Below are 24845 nucleotides of genomic sequence, written 5' to 3'. Positions count from 1 at the left end.
GCAAAATTTACTGTTATTGATCGACGCATGGCTCTCATACAGAGCAGTAACATCCAAGACAACGATAATCTTGAGATGCTATCTCACATTGAAGGGCCTATTGTCGATTCTTTCTACGACGCTGCTTTGCTCTCCTGGGGGAAAGCTCTTGAACCACCCTTCCCACTCTTAAATTCTCCAGCCAGAGATGCAGCTATCCCATGCTGTGAAGATAATGCAGACAATGTCTGTACCGTGAATGGATTTGAACACCTTCCTGAGCATACGACCAAATCACCAAACTATGACATCGACATCAACCATGAAGCCCAGAGAGTCAACGGCTCCGTCCATCCACAGGGTGCTGAAACACGTACAGAAGCCGTCACTCGTCATCTCAGTATGTACAATTCCTGCAACCTCAATGAAAATTCTAACAAGTAACAGATACAACCATACAACCCAAAACAACTGGCAATGCACCACCCAGCGACCAGGAGGCCATGTTCACACCATATATGGTCCTACCCCAGCACAAACCCTTCCCAATGGCAGTAGTTAACAGAGAGCCATTTGGATGTAAGTAAACTCAGTGCATCCAACCCAAGCCCATAACCCCCTTTCCTAGAAATAAACAAACTAACCCCCAATCCCAAAGCCCCAAACCACAGCAGCATCTACACCCCCCAAAACTCCGCCTGGCTCTCCGCAATCAACAACGCCCAGCACTCAATCCTAATCCAAACCCCAAACATGAACGCCGAACCCCTCCTTGAGCCCCTCCTCAACGCCGCACGCCGCGGCGTCACAGTATCCTGTTACCTCTGCCTGGGCTACAACGACGCAGGCGAGCTCCTCCCGTTCCAAAACGGGACGAACGAAATGATCGCAAACAGACTATACACATCCCTTCAGACAGAGGAGGAAAAGTCTCGTCTGCGCGTCTACTATTATGTTGGCAAAGACCAGACTCGACCGATTCATAATAGCTTCAAGATGCGGAGCTGTCATATCAAGCTTATGATTGTCGATGAGCAGATTGCTATTCAAGGTATGTTGATGGAGTCTCGGGATTTGCGTGGCTTTCCTGACTTGTTCTGTTTCATTTAGGAAATGGAAATCTTGACACGCAGTCTTTCTTCCATAGCCAGGAAATCAATGTCCTTATCGACTCGGCGGTTGTTTGTCGGGCGTGGACGGATTTGATTAATCGGAATCAGAATACGGCGAAGTATGGCAAGGCGAGTAGCAAAGATGGCTGCTGGCATGATCCCGAGACTGGTGAGCTTCCACCCCATTCTATAGGGCCTGTACCTGGTCGGTTTAGTTGGGCTAAGGGGGCTGTTGGCGCTGTGAAGCGGGTGAGAGGTGCTGGTGGGTTCTGACCTAGGTAATGCTCTGGGTCCATGGGACCATGAGGTTGGGTTACCATGTCCAGTGTCTACCTACTGATATACTTGCTCTTATTTCGGGATATTTGAGAGGATCCATTATATACAGATGTCGTTGACTGAATATCGCTTTAGTAAACGCAATGAATTATGACAAGTCCAGCCTATCTTCTGTATCTCAAACTGTATACCGAGAGTACAAATTCGTGCTACTACCGTGTGCGACCGGATCATTTCATGAATATGTACCGAAGCTACAGCCTGGATTTCGCCCATCCAACACCGAAGATGCTACGATAATATGTGCCTCCATACATACTATCCCCGATTTCCACCAAGCAAGGCACACAAAATCGCAAGCACTCTGCCCAATACTATTCCTCAATGCCCCAACCATACGACCAACCAATAATCGACATAGTAAACTATGTCTACCAGTACCCCCTCGACGAAGATGACGAAGAAATGTGGAAATGCGCCCGGACAGCCCTGCTGGACGCGATGGGCTGCGCCATCGAGACATCAGCAACGAGCGCCGAATGCCGAAAGCTACTCGGCCCCGTAATCGACGACACACTCGTGCCAGACGGGTTTCGGGTTCCGGGAACAGGGCTGCAAGTTGATCCAGTGAAGGGAGCTTTCGATCTAGGTGTCTTGATTCGGTATCTGGATCACAATGATGCGCTGGGCGGTGCGGAGTGGGGTCATCCATCAGGTACGGTAGGCTCCGGGCATACATAGTACTGTGATGTTGTTCATGAGACTAAAATGGCAGGTTCGATCCAGATAACCTCGGTGCTATACTGCCGGTCATGGATTGGCTGGCGCGTGCAAGCTTATCCGGTCGACGAGATCATAATGGTCCGCCATTGACGATGAGGACGTTGCTTGTTGCGCTGGTCAAGGCGTATGAGATACAAGGGTGTTATCAGATGAAGAATGCGTTCAATTCGTATGGGATTGACCATGTCGTGCTGGTCAAACTTGCTTCTGCCGCCGTGGTTTGTTGGTTACTTGGGAGTAGGGAGGAAGAGGCTATGGCGACTATTTCTCATGTTTGGATGGATGGGCAGCCGAATCGGGTGTATAGATCCGGCGGAAATACTATCCAGAGGAAAGGATGGGCTGCAGGAGATGCGGCGAGAAGAGCTGTGCAGTTGGCGCTGCTGGTACAGGATGGCCAACCAGGTTCGCCGGGAGCTTTGAGCGCGAGGCCGTGGGGGTTTTGGGAGCGGACCTTTGGCGAGACGGGGTTTGTATTTCCGCGGCCTTTTGGGTCGTGGACGGTGCGCAATGTGCTGTTCAAGACTATGCCTGTGGAAGGGCATGCGATCTCGGCTGTGGAGGCGGCTGTACTGCACGCTCGTCTGTTACGACAGAAGGGTCTGTCAGATCCTCTTGAACAGATTGAACGGATAGATTTGAGGACGACTGCTGCTGCTTTTCTGATCATCAACAAGCGTGGCCCGCTGCATAATGCTGCTGATCGGGATCACTGCATTCAATATGTCGTTGCTTTGGCTTTCTTGAAGGCTAGTCCGCCGGATGCTGCGGACTATCTAGACGAAAGCCCTTGGGCAACCAGTGAGAAGCTTGAAGCCCTGCGAGAAAGAATTGTGGTGCAGTCCGACACCAAGCTCACTGAGGATTACCTGGACCTGGACAAGAAGAGCATCGGTGCGGGGATGAAGGTGCACCTTGCGGATGGGACCTCGATGCCTGAAATACTCGTTGAATACCCTGTTGGACATCCACGGAATCCAAAGACACCCGCTGCAGTACAAGAGAAGTTTTTCCGAAACATGGGGCTCATGTTCGATACAACAGAGATCGGTCGGATGTTGGGCGCTGTTCAGAATCCAGATACCAGGATCTCGGATTTTATGGATCTGTTTATCCGCCCGTCAAACGAGGCGAAGTTGTAAAAGACATGATGGTCCGCCATGTTTCATGAAATGCGAGAGCCGCCAAGCCGTGAATTTTCTCTTGGGTATCTAGTGTTTCCCTATTTCTCTCAATCAATCCTGCCAACTCCGCGCAGCGTCAGATAGACATCGGTGCCCCATCCCCAAAGACTCTGCACCGCAATGCTGCCACCAAAGTACTCAGCGTAGGCTCGGCTAAGCGGCAACCCATAGCCAAGGCCTGCAATACTGCTGACGTGACCACCACTAGCAGCGATGGTGTTCAAGGCATCAAGATTGCCGTTCTCCGAGCCTTGGTAGTCCAAATCAGAGAAAGTTGTGTAGCTGTACGACCAGATATTGGGTAAAACCTCAGGAGGAATACCACCACCCCGGTCACGGATGCGAATCGTGATGCTCTGGGATGACGGAGCTGAGTACCCAATGATTTCATTCTCATTGACCTCTGAATCGAACTCGAACCCGGTATCAGTATCGCCCTGGACAGGCAGCACCTTCCCGGGGACATCTGGAGCAGCAGCGATTGTCACCTCAATGGGCTCACGCTCATTTCCATTTTCAATGGAAGCCCTGAAAGCGTTCTTCAACAATTCCGTGATAATGTACTCTAAGTGCACAGGGATGTGAGCGAAAGAGGCTTCAGGCTCGCCTCCAATCTTTACACGCGGTCGCACTCCGTATTTGAGTTCACAGATCTCTCCGACAAAATCCTCGCATAGCCGAATGATGCGTGCCGGCTGCAAAGCTGTATCAATAACGCCGATGTAATTTGACGGAACTGAATTAATGGCACGAGCGTCGGCGCCATCGGATGGGTTATCGCTGACGGGCTGAGAGGCGTAGTGAAGAGCCAGGTGCTGCTCGGCGATCAAGCGCGTTCCAATACGCGCACGCAAATGCGTGTCCAGAAAGCTTGTGACGTCAGCCGGGCTAACATATTTCCTGCACTCTAGAAACCCGCGGGCGAGGATAGGAATCGTGTTTGTATGCGTTTGTACGAGGTCTGCCAGTACATCTCCAAACTGTTTCTCTTCTTCGAGGGTCGTGATGCGGCGTTGTTGGTACGGTAGGAGGGTGGAAAGCGAATGGAGGTAATTATTGTAAATTTTAGAGACATGAGGGTTCGAGACGACGATAAAGGGGAGGTTTCGTAATGCTTGAATCCGAGAAGCCAGTCGGGCAGGAAGGAGGGAGAGTGTGAAATTGGCCGAGGCTAAGAGAGCTTCTTTGTTCAATGGTGGGCGGCCGTGTCTGGAGTATTGGTGAGCAAGTCATATTATTGAGATCAAAGACATATATGACACTGACTTTAATAGGTCTGCAAGTGTCAAAGGTTGGCGGGGACTTGCAGCCAGCTGCGCAACATTGTCTTTCGCAACATCAAATGGACGACTGGCCCAATTTTGCCTCTGCGTGGATGATTGACGGAAGAGGGGAGATCTAGTAATCGGAAGTGTCCGGCGGCCAGGCCTGAAAGGTGTCGCTCTAGTTATTGAGGCTGCCATTGTGAGTTGTGGCCATGAGATTGAGAGAGGGAAGTGGGTGGGAGATAGTAAACCCCGGGACGGAAGATCTGCATCGGCGGTGCGGATATCGTCGGTCATTCGCGTTGTGATAACGTGCTCTTTCGCCAGTATACGGTGTGTAAATTTGGATGTCTACGTATGACATGGTAGCCTTGGCATTCATAGAGTGAAGAGTCTGAGTCATTGGCGTATTGCGAAATCTACATGGATTCCTGTGCACATCGCTTAAAACCCATAGTCAAATTCATGAGACTGGCTACATCTGCATGGATGCCTTTATTGCCTGCACATCGCACTTCAAAAGCTCGATAATCATAAATATGTAAATGGCAAAGCCGACGAATTCATGTCGCGTAGTTGGTATCAAGTCATATCTCGCTGAAGCAAAAAAACAAAGTATCGAGCATAGAACTCCAAAGTATTCGGGTTGCGTCCGCAGGGTTCATTCGGCCCAGTAGGGCAAATTGTTTGACGACGAATCGACGACTGCCATCTTCCAGTGCATCCAAGTCAAGTGAACTAGAGACGCATTTACTTTGTAGTCACTGCACCATCCTGCTCGACGTGGACATGCTCGGTGGATTCGAATGTTTGGACGTTGTCGTCAGGGAACTCAACACTGGTATTGATCCACGTTAGAAATCATGACAGAGATTAGGTATGCGCTCTGATGGTTTATTGCCCCAGAGAACCCCCTGTAAGGTACCACTTACGTGAAACCCTTGATGATACTGTATTCGTGCTTGATGACACCACCCTTCTCCCGGGCGGTAGCTTTGGCCCTGGAGGTAACATATCAGTATCAAGGTATCTGGAGTTAGGGCAATATGACACACTTTTCCAACTCCTCAACAGGAGCGTCGGCCTTCAAGGTGATCTAGGAAATATTAGTCAGATAGTCGCATTCAATAGAGCTCAGCAACTCACGTTGTAAAGAGGCATGTTGAAGCTGTAGGTAAGACGCTGTCAAGGTGGGAAAGCGAGAAGGTGGGTATGGGGTGAGGGAAGTGAAGAGGAGAAATTTATAGGAAGGTGATAAGAAGAGGAGAGGAGGGGCTTGGCTTTGTATTTCTTTTTTTTTTGGTTTGAGGTCGGAGCCTTGAGGCAGGTACCTTCGGATCACCCGCGTTAACCCCAGGTTGGTTTTAGGTCTCTTTTCTTTTCTTTTCACCGATTCATTCCACACTGTGCCACTGAAGCTGATATCTCGAGACTTCATAACCCTTACGTCTCTAATATTCGCCAAGGATAGTGTTCTGCTCTACCATTGGGGTTTTACAAAGGAGATACCTAGTCTGACATGGCGTCAGGCTGCGTTATCAGTGACCAGGTGGCTTTGCAGTATACTCAGCCTCCAGAAAGCCTGATGCCTATCGTGTCCCTTGCCGAACTGAGTGTAGGAGATTCCCGTTAGATTTTGATCTCGCCTAAGGGGGAGGGGAAGTCACCATTGATGTAACGATGCAAAGCAATGACATCATAGTTCGCAAAACGCGGGGCAGTGTGTTGTACAGATATCTACTCAGTACCATCAATCAACACTTCTATGTACTGGTTATAGACAACTTCAAAACACCACTTGTTATCATGCTTAGGCTATAATCCGATGTAACCATCCTCCTCACGAGGAGGCATCTTCATCCCGTGCATTCCCTTGTACTTGGGACTTTCCGGAGACTTCCACCCCTCCAGGACCTTGTCATCTCTCAGTCGATATACCTCCACGCCCAACGGACGACAAGTGGCTCCCATACCTCCTTCCTTATCATCCCAACCCCAGTTGGAAAGGTCACCTGGGAGTACCATTAGCATCCTGTGTAAAATGGAACATTTGGGTAGCCTGAAAGTGCCATACCGCCAGGGCACGCAGAAAGCGCGCAGAGTACATCCACTTCTGCAAAGAACTCAAAGTACTCGCCCGCCTTTGCAGGAGAGGCCTCCATGAAATATCTTCCCTCCTCGTCAAGGCCCGTCACCTGGAACACATTCAAGACATCATGAACATCCAGCTCCGTCAACCCGTACGGGATAACCGAACGTGTCAGATTAGAATGGCAGTGGAAGTCGAAGGTCTCACCACCCATAAGCAAATTCACATAAGGATCGCAACGTGTCCCCATCAGATCATGCACTCTCCCCCCAAACTGCGTAGTCCCGAATACGACCTCCGGGTTTCGCTTACCATCCGGACCAAGCACGTCATGCAGCTGTCCACCGCCGAGCGAGTCACCAGTGATGGTGACAAGCGGCCGCAGGTACGGCAGATTAGACCACAGTCGATCGCCTACCGAGACATGGGAGGCATGGAGCTGTCGGGTACGCGCAGCCCACATCCGTTCCCGGGGGTTGTTCGCGTTCCAGATGTTCAGGTCTCCCACCTGTGGCCCCTTAGGTGTGGTCAGACGGCAAATTTGACCGGCGGGCACAACCCAAGCCTGGGCAGAGCATGGTCTGATGGTGAAGGACTCTGTTTGGACGCGGGCATATGGGATGGATGCGGCCTCGGAGATTGAGCGGTACAACTTTGATGTTGCATGCACATTTGAATCGGGGGATGATTCGTAGGCGGGAGGTGGCCGACGCGCAGACATCTTAGACGATGTTTGAAATAGGGAAAGGCTAAAATTCATACAAAATTCTCCGCAGTAGACTCGCAGCGAGATCGGATTTATAGCCCGCGTGAGCGGGGACTGCGCAATTCAACAACATCTTCCCCACATACTAGCGCGGGGGAAATTACATCCTGCGATTTGAAAGAGAACGTTTGGCGCAAGATACTAGCGGGCTATCGCACTATCGTACAGGGGATGGCCGTAAACCCAAGAAGGAAAGCTCAGGCTGCGGGGTTCTCCCACGGGCCACCACTGGATGGTGGAGTCACTGGAGTGGCACCGGCCGGCGATCATTGATGGCCTTAGGCCGAAACAGCCGCTTACATAATGATAAATTCTGCAATTCTTGATGCCTGAGGCCGTAATTTTTTGATGGAGATCCTGACTAAGGTCTCCACTCCGCTTTGGCAAAAAAATAATTGATACCAAATTTTTGGTCCGCGGTGAAGTCCACTATCTCGATTGCGCTTGTCCTTCTTTCTCTCCAATAACAGAAGGAGTGGATCTGCTGAGGTATAATACCTCTGCACAGAGATCATGGAGCAGCAGGCGAACAGGGCGCATCGCCCCGCAAAGGAGAAGAAGAAATTTGAAGGTACGCCGAGACTGCGTTGTGAAAACTGCGAACTTCGAGATCTCGAGCCCATGCTGACGAGTATTACCTTTATGCAGGTGCCAATCCGAAAGCTTTCGTCACTTCCAGACCTGGAAAGCTCAACAAGCAGGCTGCGCGAGCACATGATGTACGTATAAGGAAGACCTTTTGCTGCTCAATTCATGCTTACGAAGATTCTTCCTCCAGGTTAAAGAAAAGAGACTCCATGTCCCCCTCGTGGATCGTATGCCCGAGGAGGCCCCGCCGGTTGTTGTCGCAATCGTCGGACCTCCAGGAGTTGGCAAGACAACGCTGCTCAAGTCTCTGATCCGCCGCTACACCAAGCAAACCCTCAGCTCGCCGCAGGGCCCGTTAACCGTTGTCACGACCAAGCGCAAGCGTCTCACTTTCATCGAATGCCCGTCCGATTCTCTCGCAGCCGCGATCGATGTCTCCAAGATTGCAGATATTGTGCTTCTCATGATCGACGGAAATTTTGGATTCGAGATGGAGACCATGGAGTTCTTGAACGCCTTGTCGACAGCTGGTATGCCGGGTAACGTCTTCGGTATTCTTACACATCTTGATCAATTCAAGAAACAAAGCACTTTGAAGGATGCCAAAAAACGCCTGAAGCACCGTTTCTGGAGTGAGCTATACGCGGGCGCAAAGCTCTTCTACTTGTCCGGTGTTATCAATGGCCGTTACCCCGATCGTGAAGTGCATAACATGTCACGTTTCTTGTCGGTCATGAAAAACCCTCGCCCGCTCGTGTGGCGTAACTCGCACCCGTATGCTCTCGCCGATCGTTTCTTGGACATCACGCCGCCTACTAAGATTGAAGAGAACCCGAAGTGCGATCGCACAGTTGCACTTTATGGTTATCTCCGTGGTACTAATTTCCCTGCTCACGGTGCCAGAGTCCATGTTCCTGGTGTCGGTGACTTGACTGTTGCCAACATCGAGGGCTTGCCCGATCCATGCCCAACTCCCTACATGGACCAGCAGATCGCCAAGGCGACAGGCAAATCGAACAGGCGCAAGCTTGGCGAGCACCAAAAACTACTTTTCGCACCGATGTCTGATGTCGGCGGTGTTCTGGTTGACAAGGATGCGGTTTACATTGACGTCAAGACAAATACCTTTGACCGGGACTCAGATGAGGATACAGACGATGAAGAACGCCGCGGTCTTGGCGAGCATCTTGTTGTTGGCCTTCAGGGCGAGCGCAAACTGCTTGGCGAGGCCGACCAAGGTGTTCGTCTGTTCCGCGGTGGCGAGGCCATCGCTCAAGCAGAGGATGACGAGACAGGCCGAAAGGATCGACGTCGCGCACGTGTCGCCGAAACTGAGCAAGGCGATGAAGACATTCCTGAAGGGTTCGACAGCGACGAGGAAGTCGACGAAGATATCGACGAGGATGATGTGACGGACGATGAAGGCGAGCTCGACCTGTCCGCACCTGCAGACTTTGGTGCTCGATTCAAGGCTAAACAGAACGGAGCAAATGTCGAAGAGGAAGAAGATATGGCTTTCGCAGACAGTGATTCTGATTTGGGCTCCGTCTCCTCTGTCTCGGACCAGGAGGTCGAGAGCGGCGAAGACGACGATGAGGAAGAGGATGAGGATGACGAGGAAGACGAGGAGGGTAATGTTCGATGGAAGGAGAACATGCTCGCCAATGCCAAGTCTCTTCACGGAAAGCGCCCTCCTTTCCGAGTCGCCGATCTATCACGAATGATGTACGACGAGTCGATCACACCTGTCGACGTTGTGAAGATGTGGCGGGGCGAAGAGGACGACGAGGAAGAAGATGAAGATAAAATCGCCGACGATGAAGGCGAAGACTTTTTCAAAAAGACGCACAACGAGAAGGCCGACCAAGCCGACTTCCGCGCCGTTCCAGAGTATGACTACGATGAACTTGAGCGGAAGTGGCGGGACGAGGACCAGCTCGAAATGATCAAACTCCGCTTCATCACTGGTAAGCTGTCTGGAGGTGATGATGAGGGCGATGATGATATGGACGAGGATGATGAGGATGAGGATGAGGGTGACGGTGATTACGAAGACTTGGAATCTGGCGAGGTCTTCAATGGCATCAAAGAGGATGGGGATGACGATGAGGAAGAGGAAGCCGACGATGAGCCCGCAAAAGCTGCCGATCTGGAAGCTGAGCGTGAGCGCAATGCCAAGAAGAAGGAAGAGCTGAAGTTACGTTTCGAAGAGGAGGACCGTGAAGGCTTTGGAAAGGCCCAAGACGGGACGCGCGATGGTATCGAGGGCGAGTTTGGCGAAGATGACTGGTATGACCTGCAGAAGGCCAAGCTGCAAAAGCAGGCCGACATCAACCGCGCCGAGTTCGAGTCGCTCGATCCTGCCTCCCGCGCCCGCGCGGAAGGTTACAAGGCCGGTACCTACGCACGCATCGTCCTCGAGAACGTCCCGTACGAGTTTGTCTCGAAGTTCAACCCTCGCTTCCCTGTCATCGTTGGTGGCCTCTCACCTACTGAAGACCGCTTCGGATACGTGCAAATCCGGATCAAGAAACATCGCTGGCACAAGAAGATTCTCAAGACTAACGACCCGTTGATCTTCTCCCTTGGTTGGCGCCGTTTCCAGACTATTCCTATCTACAGTACCTCCGACAGTCGAACCCGAAACCGTATGCTCAAGTATACACCCGAGCACATGCACTGCTTCGCCACCATCTGGGGTCCTCTTGTCGCTCCCAATACCGGTTTCTGCTGTGTGAACTCGTTCTCCAACAAGAATCCCGGCTTCCGCATTGCCGCCACTGGTGTGGTTCAGAGTGTGGATGAGCACACCGAAATTGTCAAGAAGCTCAAGCTTACTGGTCACCCTTACAAGATCTTCAAGAACACCGCCTTCATCAAGGACATGTTCAACTCGGCCCTGGAAATTGCCAAGTTCGAAGGTGCATCCATCAAAACCGTCTCAGGTATTCGTGGTCAGATCAAGCGTGCATTGTCCAAACCCGATGGCTGTTTCCGTGCCACATTCGAGGATAAGATTCTCATGTCTGATATTGTCTTCTTGCGCGCCTGGTACCCCATCAAGCCGCACCGCTACTACAACCCCGTGACCAACTTGCTGGACCTGACCGAGGATGGAAAGGGTGATGCCGGATGGCAGGGTATGCGCTTGACTGGTGAAGTCCGTCACGCTCAGGGTCTCACCGCACCTAAGCTCAAGGACTCCGCCTACAAGCCCATTGAACGGCAGGAACGTCACTTCAACCCGCTCCGTGTGCCCAGACAGCTGGCTGCCGAGCTGCCCTTCAAGTCACAAATCACCAAGATGAAGCCGCATAAGGAGAAGACCTACATGCAGAAGCGTGCCGTTGTCCTCGGAGGCGAGGAGAAGAAGGCCCGCGATCTCATGCAGAAACTCACCACCATGCGCAACGAGAAGCAGGCTAAGCGGGCTGCCAAGCAGGAGGAGCGCCGCAAGGTCTACCGTGCCAAGGTGGCTGACAGTCTGGAGAAGAAGGCTGAGCGCGAGAAGAGAGAGCGCAACGATTACTGGCGCAAGGAGGGCAAAAAGCGCAAGAACCCTGATGAAGACTCTGGTGGCCGTGGACGCGGCAAGAAGCGCAAGTGATCTATTCTTGGACATGTCTAATCTGGGGTCTTTTCTTTGCATAGATGGCGTTTGGACCCAAAACCTGTACCTACATTCTGTTGGATATTATATCTACCAAAACTATTTCATGACTACTTCTTACTCTTATCTTTTCTCTTTTTCTCTTCTATCCGCCCATCACCTTTCTCCTCGATCATACTTTGTACCTTGTCATATTTCTGTCACCATCAGTTGGGTTCCGATTCCTAAAGCGGAAAACTTTTCTGACTCACATCGACCTGACTGCAGCAATTAGAGATACTTTCGAAGCAAAAGGATGGATCACACCTAAAGCAAACCCTTGGGATCGAATCATATCGATTTCCCCAGGTGGTTTCCAAGGTTAGTAGTATGGGAGGTCTGTTTCTCTTCTCGGCTGTATGTAAAGCGAGCTGAATATCATCATCAATTATCATTATCTTCTCAGCTTCCGACACCAAAACAGGCGACGGAGCCCTCATACCTCGTCTATATAATTCCCTCCATTCATCCTCAGCCTTGATTTCTTTTCTTCCATCTACATCTATCTTGCTCGCTTTCATCTTCGCTAAAACCTCTTACCAACTACTTTTTATTTCCTCTCTTTATCAAATACTGTTACCAAACATTGTCATGGCTCCCATCCCAGGTTCAGACCATGTCCTCCTTTCTCGGAAGGAAAGGAACAACGAGGCCGACGAAGAGACAGGGATGCTCTTCGTCTACTTGATCTTCGGATCACTGCTGGCTGCGCTCGCCCTCGCGGCGGGCTACCTCTTGTAAGTCAACCATCCCCCGTTTGACGAAGATGAAACTCACATACCTCTCAGTTTCAAGAAGTGTGTGAGGCCCAAGCTTAAGGCTAGGCGTCGGGATGGCTGGGAGAAGTCTGATGGCCCTCCGCTTAAAGTGATCGGTAAGTTGATGTCCTCAAGCTATCTCGACTTGATACTAACTTCCATCTAGAGGGAAAGGAGCCTGCGAGACCTGAGTCAGCTCATGTGGCGGGTCATGAGAAGCAGGCGGAGGTTGACAGGATCACCACTGACCTGACCGAGGACTACATGAGGAAGTCGACGGTACTCATGGGTTCTCGTTAGGGGTGGACCGGGTGGTGGTGTCTGTGGCTCAGTTCCGGTAGAGGTATTAAAGGCCCGCTGGGCTGATGCCTACTTATGTTGGAGGAATGGTTTTTTTTTTCTCTTTCTTCCTTTTATTTTCATGTTGATATCCATCTCCTGTTTCTCTTTTCTCTTTTCTCCTAGGACTGGGTCGTTTGTTTTCTCACTGTTACAATCTGCTGGGTTCTTCGGTTGCGTGTCTATGTCTTGTAACTCTTGTTAGGAATTGAATCGTTGTTTCCGTGTCAAATTCCATTGTGATTACCAATTGACGAAAGCCATTCAATTGTGCCCTTTCTTATTCGAAGACTTTGTGAAAATAGACGGGGATATGTATACTTCGAGGTATATTGTACCCTACAGAAGCCTCGAAGCACACTCAACGTCGAACGACCAATACTACCTGTACATGGTCATATACTCATCATTCATGAATTAATTTCCTTCTCTAATATCTTAAATTTCTTAGCAAGAGCTGCTGCTTAGAATGGATGAATTTGGCTTAGTACCCACGTGACCGTGCCTCACACGCGTTCGCAGAGGGTCACTCCGACAGTCCGACTAGTCCACCGAACCCGTCTGGAAGCTAGCATACTGTGGCGCATTGATATTGAAAACAGGCCTTACTACTCACATCTTTGACTTAACAACCCTGTCGACCCTGTCGGGCCATCCATCAGTTCGAATCACGGACGAGCCGCTCATTTGCCGCCTCGTGCCGTCGCCAACCCTTGCGCGCGTGTTTCTGGTCGATCGCCACTCGATCGGGCAGATGCTCCTCGTTCCCACATCGCTCCCACGCGTCACGTTGAGATCCCGACTGGCAGTTGCATCCAGATCACAGGGTGTCGGACAATCCCGGCTCCCACCCTCAATGCGGTGGACTCGGCGCGAACAGGATATGCATTGTTGAAGATTCGTGTGTCCCGCGTAAACCCGCGATTAAAGCTAGGTCGCGTATATTTGCCGATTGTCGATATACAAGACACTTTTAATCTCCTACAGCCTCACCCGTGACCATGAATGACGGTCGCGATGCTCTAACTAGTGGTGAGGTGCGAGATACGGAGGCCAGTGCGAACACCCCCATGAACGACGCGTCGGCTCCCGCGCATCACAATCCAATGCCTTCCGAGAACCAAAACACACAACCGTCACGGCCCTTGTCGTCGCGGATAGATCAATTGAATGCTACTATCGCTCCCGGCGGGGATCACTCCAGTTCGACCTATATTGAATCGTCGGAGCGCGGCAGCGACATATCAATCAAGGGCCGACCAGATCATTCGGCCCCTACAAACTCTCTTTCCAGCCACCCTATATCCCCGGTCAATGGTACCGATCAAACACGGTTGGACAAGCCTATATTGAACGGACACACTCCGGCCCCGGGGGTGGAGCCAGAGCCATTGGATTCTCAAATCGCCCCACCAAAGCCGGCAAACGGCGGTGCCTCAATAGATCGATGGCAGCCCTCATTATCGCCCATCAAAGCTGGCAATGCTTCAATTTCACCGCCACCATCTCCAGAGCATCCGCGAACAAGATCGCACTTGGATGCTCAATGGGCTCCAGGCCAGAAACGGACCGCAGCTGGCCACTTCAAGTCCACTTTAGATTCCTCCGCTGTTCATGATGTCGATGTGAACGGAGCACGAAGACGTTCGAAGAGCACTGGCTCGGCTTATGGAAATAGGATTGCACAGGTAATGCGCGCTCTCTGTCCTTCAAGAAGCTATAGCTCATCCGTAATATCCAGTTGTCTGTCCATATCCGCACGCGTCTGTCATACGCAGCCGCCAAGGTAGAACAGGCCCGTCAGTCGCGTGAAGCTACCCCTCAAAGCGCACTCCGAGCACACAGCAGCGCATCGCCACCAAGTGATATTGTATCATTGCCAGCAGGATTCTCTACACCTTTCTCACAAGACTCACAACCTTCGAGTTCGAACGGAAACCCTTCGCATTTCCCAAACCATAGCCGCTCACGATCAGCATTCTCATCTAATCAATATCTTCCAATTCCCAAGCTAGCACCGCCTGTGGATATCGTCTCATCAAGCAATACCCAGCGCCGTCGCCCAAATCCTGATGCAATCTCCAAACCCTCAAACCATAGCCCTATTTTCCGCCACCGACGCCACCATTCAAACCAAGACAACGGACTCAGCCGATCTCTCAACGGCTCAGTCCTTGGCCCCGGGACGTCCTCATCTCACACCCACCCACCAAAATCCACACCAAACGGCTTCTACAGACCCACACAGACCCCCAACACTGCGATGGAACAAGACGCCATCGAAACCCTGATGTTCATGTCCAGTCCCGAGAACTCGGGGTATCGCTTCAGCCCTCGTCCGCTGCAGACGGCTAGCACGCAAAGCAGTCTCAATGAGTCGATTAGCAATTCCAGTGCCAATAACAATGGCAGCCAGAGCTCACAAACCTCTGAGTCTCACGGCCGTGGATTTGAAACCAAGCCGGGACTGGAGGCTCATGCTGGTGATGATATTGATCGTCTTTTGGATCAGATGGATAGTGACAGCGAGGATGAGGGTCGGTATGCATCGCATCGTTCTGTTATTACTGGTTCACAACCGTTCAGAGGGACTCAACCGAGATAATTGTTTTTTTCTTCGTTTCGGGAGTTTTGCATGATAGGACAGTGTCGTCCGGTCTTGTACATGGCTTTAGCATGGGGGAATCCGAATCACTGGCGTATAATCATGTGCGTGTTGGCACACTCAATATAACTTCACTGTCCTGGTCACGTATATGGCCTGAAAATAATTAATATGCATGTCATTGTCTCTATATGCGATTGCACCCAAGTGCATTAAAAATCTACTATTAAATAACTTTTGTTCCTCGTTGGAGGGTAATATGCGTCTATGCTTCATCGTGCCAGCTCCTATTGTTCCGTTAGTCTGGGCCATCCAATGAGTAAAAGCAGCACTTACACTTGCGAGCTTACTCCTGGCTCGAATCTGAGGCCCATACAAGGCCAGCACCCACGGGACCAGAGTCAAAACAGCACCCTGTTTCAACAGTCAGTCAATCTCCTCTCTCACTCAAGCAATCCACAACTTACAAGTCCACCCAGCAGACTCGACGCTTCAGGGTACCCGAGGTTAGTGAACATGGCATTGGTAACCAACGGAAAGACACCACCGAGCAGATTACGGCCTGAAAACATCAATTAGCAATGACCCCAGACAAAAAACAAACAGGTAAAGGGAAAAACCTACAGCAAGACTGCGCCGCAATAGCAGAACTCGCATAGCGATGGTAAGTATCCGCGAGGTAATTGAAAGTAGCCAGGTAAATAGAAAAGATACCCATAGTGGCACATCCGACGGCCATAGCAGGCACGATCCAAGGCACAGAAGGGAAAGAAGTCCAACCAAACCAGAACAGGCCTATGGGCAGCAGCACGGACTCGACACAGACGAAGTAGAGGCGGCCCTCGGCGGCGGAGGAGTGTTTGCCGAAACGCATGGCGATGCGTTCTTGGTAGATGCTTATGATCGTGATGAGGACGACGCCGACGCACATGGCGGTGAAGACGGCGCCTGTTTGTTCAATGGTGAAGTTGTGGTTTGTGCGGAAGACTAGTGGGATTGAGCTGAATTGGAGGTAGAGGACGGCCCAGCTGAAGGAGACCCAGAGGGAGAAGAAGAAGACGACTGGTTCGGTGAGGAGCATGTCTATATTGTGTTAGTGTCTTTTCTCTTTCTTTTTTCTTTTGCGGTTGATCTGGATTGAACGTACGGAATGGTCTATACAGCGAGATCTGGATCATGGTTAGAATCGATGCTCGTTGCTCGTCACTCTGGACCTTCCATCGAATTCGGCGGACATATTTCTCTTGGTCTTCACTTGTGAGGATGACGCCGTGGTGACCGGCTGCTTCGAGCTGCTCGTAGTACTCGTTTAGCTTTGCGGCCTTTCGGCTTAGCAGGACACTGCCGCGGGTCTCTTTGAAGAAGATGTAGATGATAGCGACAAATGCGGCGGAGACGATAGCGTGCGAGTAGAACACCCAGCGCCATGTCGTGTGCGTGACGATCACACCGGAGATCAGTGGTGCCAGACCAGTGCCGAATAGTGCAGATGCTGAGAAGAGGGCCATGGGCGTGTTGCGCTCGTGGGCATGGTAGATATCGCTGATCACGCCGCCGACCATTGTGGAGAAGGTTGCTGTGGAATGAGTTAATATCTATTCGGTGTTTATTGGGGGTGCTATACATACATCCACCGACACCTTGGAAGAAACGAGCAACAAGTAATCCAGCAAAGGACGACGTCCCTCCACAGCCAACCAAAGAAGCTGTAACAGTCAGCCCCGACCAAACCCATGCGTATACATGTACATACCAACAAAGAGAATACCACTGGCAATAAAGATCGGCCTCCTCCCATTAATCTCCGAAAAAGGCGCCAAAACCATCGGCGCCAAAGCAAACCCACAGCAGAAAAGCGTGATACTCAAATTATACACCACAGGACTAATCCCCCACTGTTCAGACAGCTCCTCCGAAGCAGGACTAACCTCACCAGCCGCATAACCGGCCAGCGCCGTCACCGCGCAAGCAATATAAGTCATCATCGACTTGCGCCATTTCGGCCACAGGAACGGCGACGTGTATTTTTCCAGACTGGGCGCTTCTGGTGGTTGCGATTGGTTTGGGCCCGGTGGTAGAGTGATGCATGGTGTTGGTAGAGGTGTTTCGAGCTCGAGATATCGGAACTCGATGTCTTGCGACTCGAGTGATGGGGATTCTTCGCGCTTTTCCATGGCGGTTGGCTGCTTGAGTGAGGGTGTTGGAGATGCCATTTACACAGTATTCTTTAGTACTGTGTACGCGTATGCATGTGTGGCGAAAACTCTTTTTTTTTCAATATCAGGGCGATTGACAATTTATGAAGCTAAGCAAATCTAGGTGGAGCCCGACCGGGTGAGGATTTTGGAGAAAGATTAGGAGAATGAGAGAATCATCTTGATATAGAAGTAAATTACCAGCTAGTTATACGAATGACTTCTGAGTCAGAGCGGAGAATTGGAGAATTGGCAGCTTGTCACAGCCCGTTTCTATCAATCTCGCATTCGACGTTACGATTATGATGTCGGCTTTCGACCGAGAAGGTGAACGGATGCAGAGTTGTTACGGACACGGCCATTGGGGGTTTATATGCACGGTCTATGCGGGGCCGAATTGGAGTCAGTTCGGGCATTTATCACCTGCAGGTGCTGTGTCTATTGTCTTCTATCGGTGTGCTCCGATATCAGATGGTAAAGACGGTTTCATTGAAGTATTCTATTCAATAGTATAGAAGTCACAATTGATATAAACAAAAGATCGGCATACAGAATCGGCAGATATCTGGCAGTTGTATTGACTCATAGTCGGCAACAGCCGCATACTTCTCCGCACTTGACCAAGGCCGTGCATTCAAAACATGGCCGTGCTCATAAGTGACAAACGGTTTCTCCAATTTGGGGGAATTGGAGAAACTGCTGATTCGATAGAAGGACCGAAGGTGGAAGATGATGAATCAATCGATTACCAAGAAATGGCCAGTGTTGGCAGTGTTGGCAGTGTATGCATGATTCAATTGTGATGTTCCAATAGATCAATGTCTAGTCCGACAGGGATACACTCCCAAGTCTCGGAGTTCGACTACAACCCCCCGAGATAATACATCCTCCCTCCACGTCATGTCCCCTAAGGGCCCTAACCATGCAAAATACCAAGCCCTACCAATGTCAGCGATGCTCCAGGGCATTCGCCCGACTAGAACATCTCCAAAGACATGATCGCTCACGTATGAACTCTCCCCAAACCAAGACTGGGGGCTCCGCATTCTGATACCCCACAGATACCAAGGAGAAACCATTCGTCTGCCTCCGATGTCCTAAAGCCTTTACACGCAAGTATGACTCCAGTCGCTGATAGATACTTCGTACATGTATCAGGTGCTAACGGCACAGGGATCTGCTGGCCCGTCATGAGCGTCTCTCTCACCCCGAATCCAGCCCAGTCAGCAATCAAACCCCTACGCCCTCCCCCACGAATCCTATGGACCGGTTGGACACCTTGGCCTCTGTAGTGACAACCCATGACCCCAATCGCGCCTCTTTACACGACAATGCAAACTACCCAGCAATATCACCGGGCGTGCACCGTCCAATGCTGGCTCAGTTGCCCGGCACAGACACTCCTTCGGCCGGCCCCACCACCCCGACTCCAGGTCCCGATTTGGGGTATACCCTAGGCGGCTTTATGCCAGGCCTGGATCATGGGCATGACTTTACTTCGTTCTTGGATAGCGTTCCTTTACCAAATCACCCATTCTCCCCGGCTTATCAGCCACTCCCTTTGTTCCCGCCTTTGCAATTCTCACCTGTGCCCGAGTATGATCAAGCTTCGGTCAAAGGAGCCCAGACTGAAAATACTCCTTCGACACCTTCGAGCTCTGTACTGCCCCGTCATGGCGCTCAGCTGCCCTCGCTCCAGCCGGAGGGGTACCACTCTACCCCCAAGGCGCTCCAGCCGACGGGCTTTGTCCCGGTGACGGCTCAATGTAGAGAGAAGCTTCTGAATATGCTATCTGACTACGCCAATGTGGTCCCGGATATGACACTGCCGTCTCGACATGCGTTGTCCCGATGTCTAACAGGATATGTAACAGGGTTTCATGATCACTATCCGATTGTGCATATCCCGACGCTCGATACTGATACCATGACACTACCGCTGTTTCTATCCATGGCAGCACTGGGAGCAAGGTACTGCCGCGAACCAGACACTAGCATGCGGCTCTACCAATTAGCCAAACCGGTGACATTGGAACATGTCCGTCGGGTCTTCCAGTCAGGCCAGCTGCCCGAGGTCAATGTGGCCGATGATATCGATACCCTAGAAACACTGCAATCCCTGATACACCTGACCTCGGTATCTATGTGGTTTATCAACAACCCCCCATACCACGAGTCCCTCTCACTGCGAAGTCTAATGGAAATGCTCATCCGCCAGGGAGGACTCAACCGCCTCCCCGAGAACGACGGAACATGGAACAGCTGGATACGACGCGAATGCGTAAAACGCACCAAACTCATCGTCTTCTGTTTCTTCAACATCCACACCATCGTCTTCGACCTCCCCCCAGTAGTTCTAACCGAAGACTTCACCCTCGAACTCCCCAGCACCGAGAAAGAATGGCAAGCCACCCGCCCCGACCTCTGGCAAGCCGAGCGCATCAAAAGCCCCGGCGAACCCAAATTCCAAAACGCGCTCTCCGCCCTCTTCGAGCCAACCAGCACCGTCGAACGCTTCTCCTCAATGGGCGGCTACGTCCTCATCCACGCCATCCTCCAAGATATCTGGCTAATGACCAAAGCGGGCCGTCTCCCCGTCTCACGCCGCAACCGCCTCACCCCTTCCCCAATAACATCCACTCCCGAACTAATCCAGGTCGAACAGGCCCTGGAACGCTGGTGCCAGTGCTGGGAACACAACCAAGAATCCTCCATCGACCCCCTCAGCCCCAACGGCCCGCTCTCCTTCACATCCGCCGCCCTCCTCCGTCTAGCCTACATCCGTCTCAACGCAGACTGCGGCTCCGCCCGCCAACTCCACACCTGGGACCCGATCCAAATCGCAACAAGTCTGCACGAAAACCTCTCCGTCCGTCGCGGCGACCGGCTCACGCGCGCTGCGCTGCATTGTGCTCACGCGCTCAGCACACCGGTTAAGCTTGGCATTAGCTTTGTGGCGCACTCGCAGGTCGCGCTGTGGTCGAATCAGCATGCGCTGTGTTCGTTGGAGTGTGCGGTGCTGCTGGCTAAGTGGTTGGAAGCGGTGACGGTGAAGCAGCCGGAGCCGGGACTGTCGGAGCAGGAGGTTAGACTAAGGGACTTTGTGCTGGAGATGGTTATGGAGGTTCAGCATGGGGTTTCGAGGGAGTGGTTGCTGGATACCAATACGAGGCTTAGTGCGGCGGTGACGAGGTTGTGGGCGAGGCTGTTTACGGCGGATTATATTTGGGAAATGGTTGCTTTGATTGGGAGGTCGTTGAATAGTTATGCGGATTTGATAGAGCGGTAGCTCGGCCTGTACACAGTGGGAGTTTTAGCCTCAGCCTCAGTTTAGGGCTGTAATTACCGAGATGAACCTAATGCAGATGAATATCTCGCCATAAGATGTGCAGACTTAACAGAATATCCACAACCTTACAGCCTTACAGCCTGATCTAAATACCCCACATTTACCCCATGTCTGGGTCTCAAGGCTAACATCCATCCAAACCCCATTCCCTCCCCTCTCTCCCTTCACCCTCAACATCCCTACAATCACCCATCTCTACCCAAACAACAACCAACTAGAAAAGAACCACCAATATGCCCGAAAATACCTTCCACCCCCTCCCCTCCAAGACCCAGGCACCTTCAACCCAACCTTCCCAAACCCACCCCTTTCCCCATCCACATCCAACTACAAACTAAACCACCTAGCCTTCCGAATAAAATCCCCCTCCCGCTCCCTCCACTTCTACATAAACCTGCTCGGCATGCGCGTAATCTTCACCATGAACGCCGGCCCCTTCACAATCTACTACCTCGGCCACCCACCACCGGAAGCCTCTACCGCTGAGGCCGTATCCGCCTGGGCTGCACGCACAAGCGAAATACCCACCATGACGCGCACGAGCGGATTACTCGAATTGTACCACGTGCATGGATCGGAAGATACAGAGGATACTGTGTGTAACGGGAATGTGCCGCCGAATCTGGGGTTTGCGCATTTGGGGTTTACGGTTCCCGATGTAAAGGATGCGCTGAGGAGATTGAGGGAGGAGGGGGTGGTGGTTGTTAAGGATTTGGGGGTTTGTGGGAGGGGGGGTGTGCCGCTTTCGGATTGGGAGGAGGGGAGGGGGGTTGGGGTTGGGGAGATTCATTCAGGTTATGCTTGGTTTTTTGAGAAGTTTGCTATGGTTGCTGATCCGGTGAGTTTTCAAATGGTATAGGTATGTGGGAGACTGGGATGTGCTGATTGGTGATAGGATGGGTATTTGGTTGAGTTGATTCCTCAGAATATCTGATCTATGATCTACTTGGACCATACGATTCGAAGGTCATGGAAATTGGTCAGATCGGGATGGAACTTCTATCCCGGCTTAATGCAGCCTGTACAGACATGATGGTACACACAAAGGTTGGCGAGATCAAGCGCCCCAGCTATCTTCTTCCGCAACGTCATAATCCATATCCCGCGCGGGAGCGTTGTTGACAACCGGCGTGGACGAGGACGACATGACCGTGTCTTCCGGTTCGTCCTGTCCCATGCCACCCTTGAACTCCGTTGACCCAGCAGTGGGAGCCGCGATAGGCAAGTTAGGCATCCAGCTGAGCTGGACCTCGCCCACGGAGGGGATGTTCCAAGGAGAGAACATGAGCTTCTCAGCTTGATATCGCTCCTTGAATGCAACCACGACGGAGTTGGGCTGATCTGGGTGTGCCTCAATAGACTCGTATTCTCCGACGCCCTAGAATATATCAGATCAGTATATGCTTTACTAAGCAAATAGAAAGGAAAAGAAAAAAAAAAAAAAAAAAATACCATCAGATGCTGACGCAAGGCCTCGTCCCTGTCCGAGCTGAGCTCAACGCCCGCCACGGCAACCCGTCGAGGCCGGTTATCGAGACGTAGCACACCTCCTCGTCCCCGAGCTCCGAAGCCACCACGTCCACGGATTCCTCCACGGAAACTGGGATCGTAGCCGCCCCGTCCACGGTATGTGCCTCGGCCACGGTAGCCACCGCGACCCCGGTATCCACCTCGTGCCGCAGCATCAGCTGAAGGGTCGAGACCAAGACTCTTTGCCTCGGCCTCGAGGGCAGCCAGCTGAGCGCGTAGCTTTTTCGTCTCTTCACTGACGTTTTCATCCGCGGCAGGCTCAGTGGCCATGGCGTCACCAGCTCCGGCGTCAGTGCTCGTATCTGCCGACGCTCCGAGTCGCTGCATGAGACGCGCCCGTTCCTCCTGTTGCTTCTTGAGGAGTTCCTCGCGCTGGCGCTCAAGGGCCTGCTTGGCTGCTTCGGCCTCCTGGCGCTTCTTCATTTTTTCTTCGTGTGCCCTCTGTGCTTCCTGCTGCTGCTTCTCGAACTCTTCTTGATTGAAAGCCGGAGCCTCGGGCTGCGCGCCGTCAGGCTTCTCATCGCGGTTTGGTTTGTACCAGTACACCTTCACGAAACGGTTGTCAAAGATGACCTTGGGGCTGGACCAGGCGGCCTTGGCTTCCGCGAAGGTCTCATATTTTACCAATGCCAGCTTCTTGTAGGGTTGCAATGAAACCTCGGTGATATTGCCGAACTGAGAGAAAAACTCGCGCACGGCTTCCTCACTGAACTTCTCGTCCGGGATTTGCTCAACCACGATCGTTGTGATCGACTGGTCCTCGTTGGGCCCTGCCGACGAGAAATCGGACCGGCCGCGTCCTCGCCCGCTGAAGCCACCACGGCCACGGCCGCGGCCGCGCTCACCGCGCATGAAAGCACCGCCCCGCTGGCCATGTGTACCAGCAGTCTTAGGGTCATATTCTGCGACTGTCAGCAAGGGTTGTTTTCAAAATAGGAAGTCATCTTACCATCGTTTTTCGAAGCACCAGCCTCAACGTGCTGATAGGGACAGGTGTTACCAAGGTAACAAATACCTTGCGTGTCATAGAACGGACAGCGCTGGTTGCTTTGTTGCATCTGATCCGCGCCTGGCTGTCCTGGACCACCAGGCGGCCCGGGCATAGGCATACCCGGCATCTGCGGGAATCCCATACCTTGCATTCCTTGCATAGCCATCATTGCTGCCATAGGATCGTTGGGGTCGAATGGCGGGAACCCGGGCATCATAGGGAAGGTACCGGGTTGTTGTTGAGGGAATTGCTGGCCCGGATGCATCTGATGTCCGCCCATAAAGTCACCGCGACCACCTGCATGTCCACCGCGTCGTGGAGTCTTCATAGCGCGGTTTTGTAATGCGCCATCGTCGCGCTCAGGCTCCCCTTGGAACCCCTCATTAAATGTTCGTTTACGGTTGGCTGTGGCAGCCGGAGAGATAGCAGCCTTCGGCCCGGTGGGCGCATGTAGTGGAGCTTGCGACGGGTGAACCTGTGCAGCAGGTTGCTGCGCGTGCTGAAGTTGGGGCGCAGGGGCGGGCGCGGATGGCTTAGGACCGAATGTTGTAAAGAGCTCATTAACGAATGGTTCGGTGTCTGCGAGAGGTCAGCAATAGTAACCAAGTTTGTGCGGTCGAGGCGTCAAACGCACGTTCGCGCAAGAAATCCTCTAGGTTTTCCACCGAGTTCTTCCTGATCTCCTCAATTGGCGCATCAGACCTGACCAGCGCCAAAACATAGTCTGCAAGGACATCGGAGTCGGCATCAGAGCTAGAAGCAGGTTGATCATGATTAGATGTTGCTTTTATTTCCTTGTCCAGCATTGATTGAGAGGTAGGTCGACTCACATGTCCTCTAATTTCTTTACCACCCATTTCTTCACTTCAAGGGCTTCCGCATCGGTGAACTGCATGGCGAATATGATGTCCGAGGAACCACAAGCTGTAGTGTGTGAGTCGTGTCGGACAAAGTATTGACGTGGGGATGGCAATGGTTGCAGGGATCCGGTTCCAACAAAGCCGTCACTCGGGAAGATTTCTGCAAGCCCGGTGACAATTGTAATTGCGATATAAATCCACAGCTTTTATTAGGTGGAAGAATGTGTCCATAAACGAGGAACTATAATATTGAAAAGCATTCGCACTCAAACATGCGGTAATGTGAAGATATGGCTAGGAGCGCGAAGATGAAAGGCGAAAACGCGAGTCCCGGCAGGTCACGTGTTAAATGACATAGGACAACTTCGAACCTTCGGCTCCTTCCAAGTGTCTACCATGCCTTGGTGAAAAGCATGAGCCCTCAAGTCATTACTCTATTTCTTTCGGTCCTACAAAACCAACGGTACTACAAACACTACGCAGGAAAGGCTGCGCCTAGCATACCAATTTTATTTTCATAGCAA

The 24845-nt window shown here is 51.8% G+C and overlaps 12 protein-coding genes across 12 annotated transcripts; 7 read left to right on the top strand and 5 right to left on the bottom strand.

Annotated features, from left to right (window-relative positions):
- Positions 1-27: 27 nt before the first annotated feature.
- On the top strand, positions 28-1364 carry N7515_005853 (IQ calmodulin-binding motif protein; the record flags this gene model as incomplete). The annotated part of the gene is made up of 3 exons (XM_056666597.1): positions 28-379; positions 638-1030; positions 1090-1364. 3 exons carry the CDS (start codon positions 28-30, stop codon positions 1362-1364), a joined length of 1020 nt encoding a protein of 339 aa, XP_056520193.1.
- A 390-nt stretch (positions 1365-1754) lies between these two features.
- On the top strand, positions 1755-2111 carry N7515_005852 (2-methylcitrate dehydratase (PrpD); the record flags this gene model as incomplete). Its single annotated transcript, XM_056666596.1, has 1 exon — positions 1755-2111. The coding sequence occupies one exon, from the start codon at positions 1755-1757 to the stop codon at positions 2109-2111; it is 357 nt and encodes a 118-aa protein (XP_056520192.1).
- Positions 2112-2302: 191 nt separating this feature from the next.
- On the top strand, positions 2303-3295 carry N7515_005851 (putative 2-methylcitrate dehydratase (PrpD); the record flags this gene model as incomplete). The annotated part of the gene is made up of 1 exon (XM_056666595.1): positions 2303-3295. The coding sequence occupies one exon, from the start codon at positions 2303-2305 to the stop codon at positions 3293-3295; it is 993 nt and encodes a 330-aa protein (XP_056520191.1).
- Positions 3296-3384: 89 nt separating this feature from the next.
- Positions 3385-4800, bottom strand: N7515_005850 (alpha-ketoacid dehydrogenase kinase family protein; the record flags this gene model as incomplete). The annotated part of the gene is made up of 2 exons (XM_056666594.1): positions 3385-4546; positions 4604-4800. The coding sequence occupies 2 exons, from the start codon at positions 4798-4800 to the stop codon at positions 3385-3387; spliced, it is 1359 nt and encodes a 452-aa protein (XP_056520190.1).
- A 552-nt stretch (positions 4801-5352) lies between these two features.
- N7515_005849 (uncharacterized protein) lies at positions 5353-5763 on the bottom strand (the record flags this gene model as incomplete). The annotated part of the gene is made up of 4 exons (XM_056666593.1): positions 5353-5440; positions 5535-5603; positions 5658-5698; positions 5749-5763. 4 exons carry the CDS (start codon positions 5761-5763, stop codon positions 5353-5355), a joined length of 213 nt encoding a protein of 70 aa, XP_056520189.1.
- A 654-nt stretch (positions 5764-6417) lies between these two features.
- N7515_005848 (urea carboxylase-associated family protein) lies at positions 6418-7412 on the bottom strand (the record flags this gene model as incomplete). Its single annotated transcript, XM_056666592.1, has 2 exons — positions 6418-6614; positions 6677-7412. 2 exons carry the CDS (start codon positions 7410-7412, stop codon positions 6418-6420), a joined length of 933 nt encoding a protein of 310 aa, XP_056520188.1.
- A 558-nt stretch (positions 7413-7970) lies between these two features.
- On the top strand, positions 7971-11652 carry N7515_005847 (GTPase BMS1; the record flags this gene model as incomplete). Its single annotated transcript, XM_056666591.1, has 3 exons — positions 7971-8028; positions 8106-8176; positions 8236-11652. The coding sequence occupies 3 exons, from the start codon at positions 7971-7973 to the stop codon at positions 11650-11652; spliced, it is 3546 nt and encodes a 1181-aa protein (XP_056520187.1).
- A 633-nt stretch (positions 11653-12285) lies between these two features.
- On the top strand, positions 12286-12752 carry N7515_005846 (uncharacterized protein; the record flags this gene model as incomplete). Its single annotated transcript, XM_056666590.1, has 3 exons — positions 12286-12431; positions 12483-12568; positions 12619-12752. The coding sequence occupies 3 exons, from the start codon at positions 12286-12288 to the stop codon at positions 12750-12752; spliced, it is 366 nt and encodes a 121-aa protein (XP_056520186.1).
- A 1040-nt stretch (positions 12753-13792) lies between these two features.
- N7515_005845 (uncharacterized protein) lies at positions 13793-15396 on the top strand (the record flags this gene model as incomplete). Its single annotated transcript, XM_056666589.1, has 2 exons — positions 13793-14479; positions 14533-15396. The coding sequence occupies 2 exons, from the start codon at positions 13793-13795 to the stop codon at positions 15394-15396; spliced, it is 1551 nt and encodes a 516-aa protein (XP_056520185.1).
- A 272-nt stretch (positions 15397-15668) lies between these two features.
- On the bottom strand, positions 15669-17609 carry N7515_005844 (Major facilitator superfamily domain general substrate transporter; the record flags this gene model as incomplete). The annotated part of the gene is made up of 7 exons (XM_056666588.1): positions 15669-15683; positions 15733-15810; positions 15864-15958; positions 16021-16479; positions 16544-16972; positions 17025-17102; positions 17150-17609. The coding sequence occupies 7 exons, from the start codon at positions 17607-17609 to the stop codon at positions 15669-15671; spliced, it is 1614 nt and encodes a 537-aa protein (XP_056520184.1).
- Positions 17610-18513: 904 nt separating this feature from the next.
- On the top strand, positions 18514-21874 carry N7515_005843 (putative lactoylglutathione lyase (Glo1); the record flags this gene model as incomplete). The annotated part of the gene is made up of 5 exons (XM_056666587.1): positions 18514-18598; positions 18653-18707; positions 18765-20767; positions 21012-21778; positions 21836-21874. The coding sequence occupies 5 exons, from the start codon at positions 18514-18516 to the stop codon at positions 21872-21874; spliced, it is 2949 nt and encodes a 982-aa protein (XP_056520183.1).
- A 123-nt stretch (positions 21875-21997) lies between these two features.
- Positions 21998-24356, bottom strand: N7515_005842 (CCCH zinc finger and RRM domain protein; the record flags this gene model as incomplete). The annotated part of the gene is made up of 5 exons (XM_056666586.1): positions 21998-22318; positions 22393-23372; positions 23420-24040; positions 24096-24214; positions 24292-24356. 5 exons carry the CDS (start codon positions 24354-24356, stop codon positions 21998-22000), a joined length of 2106 nt encoding a protein of 701 aa, XP_056520182.1.
- Positions 24357-24845: the final 489 nt, after the last annotated feature.

This window comes from Penicillium bovifimosum (genome assembly GCF_028826915.1).
Source record: "Penicillium bovifimosum strain IBT 22155 chromosome Unknown utg000005l_segment0_segment0, whole genome shotgun sequence".
In the NCBI taxonomy this organism is placed as follows: Eukaryota; Fungi; Ascomycota; class Eurotiomycetes; order Eurotiales; family Aspergillaceae; genus Penicillium; species Penicillium bovifimosum.
This window is presented reverse-complemented; position numbering and strand designations above follow the sequence as displayed.